At 24.2% G+C, this 4,863-nt stretch overlaps 1 protein-coding gene across 1 annotated transcript; it reads right to left on the bottom strand.

Moving 5' to 3' along the window:
- Positions 1-741: 741 nt before the first annotated feature.
- Positions 742-3,906, bottom strand: LOC120092060 (low temperature-induced protein lt101.2-like). Its single transcript, XM_039050261.2, has 2 exons — positions 3,658-3,906; positions 742-1,009 (listed from the first exon to the last, which is right to left on the bottom strand). The coding sequence occupies exons 1-2, from the start codon at positions 3,808-3,810 to the stop codon at positions 920-922; spliced, it is 243 nt and encodes an 80-aa protein (XP_038906189.1). The 5' UTR covers positions 3,811-3,906; the 3' UTR covers positions 742-919.
- Positions 3,907-4,863: the final 957 nt, after the last annotated feature.

The raw sequence follows: 4,863 nt of genomic DNA, 5'->3' as shown, positions 1-4,863 counted from the left end.
TAATAATTATGAATCATTCGAACTCTCTAAAAATTAAAATTTTCAATTTTATCAACATTCAATCCTGATATACATTTGGATAATTCAAATGTCAATTCTCTCACTCTTCTCTTTTAAATTAAGTAGTTGAATTTAATAGCTTTACTTTCAAATAAAACTTATTTGAAAATTTACACGTTTGGTCTAAAAGATGAACGATTCCTTGTTAACCTAAAAAAATCAATTCTATTGCTTATAACAATATACTACCACTACTAAGTTAACTAACAATTCCACCCCTTCATTAATATGATGATTTATTACTATAACAAAATCTTACCTGATCAAATTTAATTTCATAATCCCATTTCATTTCAATATAATATTTTTTAAGAAAAAAAATTCCCCTGGTTTTTCATACCCCTTCATGCTTTGTTTCTTTTCACAAGATTCTAATAAACTTTTAGAAAATTTCAAAATAATCCATTATGAAATTTAGATCAACCAATTTGTCTAAACTAAAATGGTAAAAATTCACCAGAAATTAAAGCTACTTCATTGAAATTGTAACCTTGCCAAAATTTCACTAACAATTAAATTATGATCAAAACCTGTACTAATAAAAATATTATAGTTCAATCACCCAACACTAAAAATTCCAATCACATTTAATATCATCCTCTTTTTTTTCTTTTCTTTTCTTTTATTTTTTTTTGTGAATTCCAAAACTAAATTTAAAAAGGAAAAAAAAAAACATTTATAACAACTACCAAATGGGCTAGACCCCTAAAAAGGTGGATTCCATCAAGATACGCCATGGCAGTAGCAGGGTTTGCAGGCTCGAGAATAGGAAAATAACATAAATCAAAATAACAATAATAAATTAAATTCTCGAAAAAAAAAAGAAAAAGAAAAAATAAAAAGAAAAAAAGAGAGAGGGTCATCGCGTTCCAACCAATACATAAACGGCGTAAATAATTCCAGGAAGGTATCCGAAAAGTGTGAGCACCAAATCAATCCAAAACTCTATCTGCAATTTTTTAATTCACAGAAAAATATAAACATTGTTATTAATATTAGGGATTTTTTTTTGAAAAAAAATAAGGGAACTATTTATCAAAAATAATAAAATTTTAATCGGTTATCAATGTGATATTAACAAATACAAATAACATTATTTTTTATTATTCTTTAAATAATTTGACATTTTTTCTATAGATAAAAATTTTCCTCAATATTGTACTGTGCCTTTCATAATTTTTTAATTTTAAAAAATTAAATTAAATTTTCCTCAATATTGTATGATTCCTTTCATAATTTTTTAATTTTTTAAAAATAAAATTAAGCCTATCAATGTTAATTCAACTTATTGATTTCATTGTCTTGCGGAAGTTTTCAAAAATCAAAAAGAGAAATGTTTGTAACCATTTAGATCCATAATTCTTTTGTTTTTTATTTTTAAAAATTAAACACATAAACAAACGTATTTATCATTCTGTGTAATTTATTGTTTTAGGAGTATTTTCATAAATCAAAGTTAATATTTAAAAATTAAAAACTAGATTTCAAAAGTTAATTATTATTTTTTAAAATTGACTAAAAATCTAAATGTTTAATTAAATATGAAAACTATGAATAAGAAGTTATAAAAAAAATAAGCACAGATTTCAAAACACAAAATGATTACCCAATTAATGGAATTTTTTTTTTAATTTTAGATTTTAAATTTTAAAAAAATTATGCTTATAAACATCAACCGTATATTGGTTTTCATGCTTTTTGTTGCCTACTAACTGTTTTCAAAATCAAGTACGTTTTTTAAATTTTGTTTCCATTTTTTTTTTGAAGATGGCTAAGAATTTAAAAAAAAAAACATAATTACTCGTAATTTTTAATTTTTGTTTATTTAGTTTTTTTAAAAAAAATCCAAAAATTAAAGGATATATTTTAGTTTATTTTAGTGTTAAACTCGATGTTAATCTCTAGACTCTCTATCATTCAAAGTGACCATTTTTATTCCCAATTGTATCCTACTATTTTTTGTTCTTTACTTTAATATATATGTGTGGAGGGAAAAAAATTGACATCTATATATTGTACAACTTTCTTTACTGCATCTAACTAAAAATTTTCCATTGATAATTATTTTTTATAGAAAAAACTATTTAAAAATATATATTTTGACTTGTAAAGAAGAAGAGTGTGCAACTAAGTATTGTGTGAGAGAGCAAAAATATTTTAAGAAATTTATATTAGGTGTAAAGATTTGAAAACCATAAACACTAAAAATGGACAAAATCTAAAGTACAATGAACTTCTACCCCATATATATATATATATATATTTTGGATGTGGTTGTTAAAAAGTGACTATTTCAAATAATTGAAGAATACAAATCTAAAAAAATATATAATTTAACAATTAATTCATTTTTTTAATTAACTTTACGAACTCTTCTACGGTTTTCTTTGTTTTTTCAGTACAATAATTATTACGTTTGAAAATTTAAGTCTCTTGTAGAATATGACTCATATTAGCTATGGATTTCCTTGTTTTCATTATCTCATTTTAGGGTTTTTTTTTTTCAAAATCAAATTGATTTTCATTAGAACTTTGTTTCACTTTTTTTAATTAGAATTTCAAATTGCTTCAATAGAGATATGGTAAGATAATAAAGAACAATTTTAGTCCTTTTCGGTAACTCTTTTGTTTTTGTTTTTTTCTTTTTCTTTTTTTAAATTAAGCCTACTTCTTCTCATTTTTTTACAATATTTAAAAAACAAAATTAATGACTTAAAAGCTATTTTTTTAGTTTTTAAAAATTGACTTGATTTTTCAAACTTAATAAGTAGATAACAAATGAATAAAGTTGATGTTAAGTAGTGTAGGCTTAATTTTAAAAAACGAAAAAAAAATTAAATGATTAATAAACGAGGCCTTAGTAACTAACTATTTTGTTTTTGAAGTTAAAAAAGTGAATCTATAATCACCAATTTCATATATGATGTGTCTTGTTGTTTACATTATAAGAAAAAAGTAGGCATCATTTGATAACTATTCTTTCCTTCAAAATTTAACTTGTTTTTTAAAATATTAGCAAAAAGTAAGTAATAAAGCAAGAATAGAGGGGAAAAGTTTTATATGAATACTTTTTTTTTTCAAAAATTAAAGGATTTCCAAAGCCATAGTTTTCAAATTTTGACTTGATTATTTTTTAATAACACAACAAAAAAAATTAGAGATTTAAAAAGTGTCAGCATGGCTAATTTTTAAAAACCAAAAATAAAAAATATGAAATATATACCAATCTGGGCTGAAGTTTTTGAAAATTTATTTTTATTTTTAAAATTTGATATTAGTTTATTTCAAAATAGGAAAACCACGATAAAAAAAATATGCAGGAAACAAACACAATTTTTATAACTCCATTAATGCATGATATTAGCTTAAAAGCGTATGATATTTGAATTTGCAATACTTGAAATAACTACATAACTTACTTTTAATTATTCAAAATTAATTTAATCTTTAATTTTATAATTTTAAATATAATTTTCATATAATTAAAAACTACTATCGAGAATGTTATTAGTAAGATCTTATTAAATGATTATAAAGCGAAACCTTAAATTATGATCGGAATAAAATCAGAAAAAGTAGAGAGATGAAAAGGATTACCCCAATGCCGTAGCGAAGGAAGACGCCGAGGGGAGGAATGAAGATGGCGAGAAGCACTTCGATGAAGGTGGCAGAGCCCATTCTCTTTGGTATTCGATCGCCTTGCATTGCTCTTTCTCGCTGTCGCTGCCGCTCGGCCCGCTCCCGCCGCATGACCTCTTCAACTACCGCTTTTAAATCCTCTTCTATTTTTTAGTACGCCCGATTTCTCCTCTCCCATTGCCACCTGTCCCCTTTTCTTATTTTATTTTATTTCTGAAAAGTGAACCAATGAATTACGTTTGTACTTTTTTATCTTGTGTTCCGTAGTTGTATTGCCGCAGGGAGTCCATTGGCCAATGTGTAATAAAAAACACAATCTAATTGAATAGAGGGTGATCAATCCATTTGCATTTCATATGTTGTTATAATATGAGAAGTATGAATATGTATTGTTATCGTTTATGGTCAAGCGGTAATAGTAAATGTAATGATAAATGTGACAAGTTTATAATTTTAAGTAAACATGATAAAAAACAATATAATTATGTTTGCGATTCTGATCCATTGTGATTGATCTATCAATAAAATCTATTACGGTTATACCAATTTTTATTATAGACGGGTAAATGCAACCTTACTTCATGGCTTTCTCAATTTTAGTTGTTTATTATTAATAATAAATTTTAAATTTAGTATTTAAAAGATTTTTTTAAAATCAAAATTTGTTAAATTTTGGTAATGAATTTTCATTATATTTTCATGATTTATAAAATGAAGGCTAAAGGAGAGTAATATTTTTTTAAAAAAAATTATCACAATAAAGTAATAGCAATAGCTAATTTTAAGATTTAGTTGAGAATGGATAAACTATAATTATTACAATAAACGAAATCTATATAAAGGGACCATAATGATGATTTGAGTTTTTTTTTCATTTTTCTTTTAATAATTTGGTAAATGTTATTTTACCCTTTTATTTGTGGTAGAAGTATAATAATCGAAAGGTTTGGTGGTAGTTTATAATTTTGATCTTTCATCTGTAAATTTTGTTCTTAAAAAATATTTACAAAAGTGGTTTTTTCTCCACGAAAATAAGATGGTGTGAAGCCATTTACATCATTCACCTGATCAACATGACTTTGATATTTTATATGGTTGTAATGTATCTAAATCTTAAAGACTTCTAATTTTTACTTGCATCAATTTATATAATTTACTTAACAT

Source organism: Benincasa hispida, chromosome 11 (genome assembly GCF_027475165.1).
Source record: "Benincasa hispida cultivar pf3 chromosome 11, pf3_genome.v1.1, whole genome shotgun sequence".
Lineage (NCBI taxonomy): Eukaryota > Viridiplantae > Streptophyta > Magnoliopsida > Cucurbitales > Cucurbitaceae > Benincasa > Benincasa hispida.
Note: the sequence above shows the minus strand (reverse complement) of the source record. Positions and strands in the feature narration are given on the sequence as shown.

Coding starts and splice junctions, on each gene's coding strand:
- LOC120092060 (XM_039050261.2), bottom strand. CDS start 3,810: ATGCGGCGGGAGCGGGCCGAGCGGCAGCGACAGCGAGAAAGAGCAATG. Junction 1,010..3,657: donor TCCTTCGCTACGGCATTGGG/GTAATCCTTTTC, acceptor AAAAAATTGCAG/ATAGAGTTTTGGATTGATTT.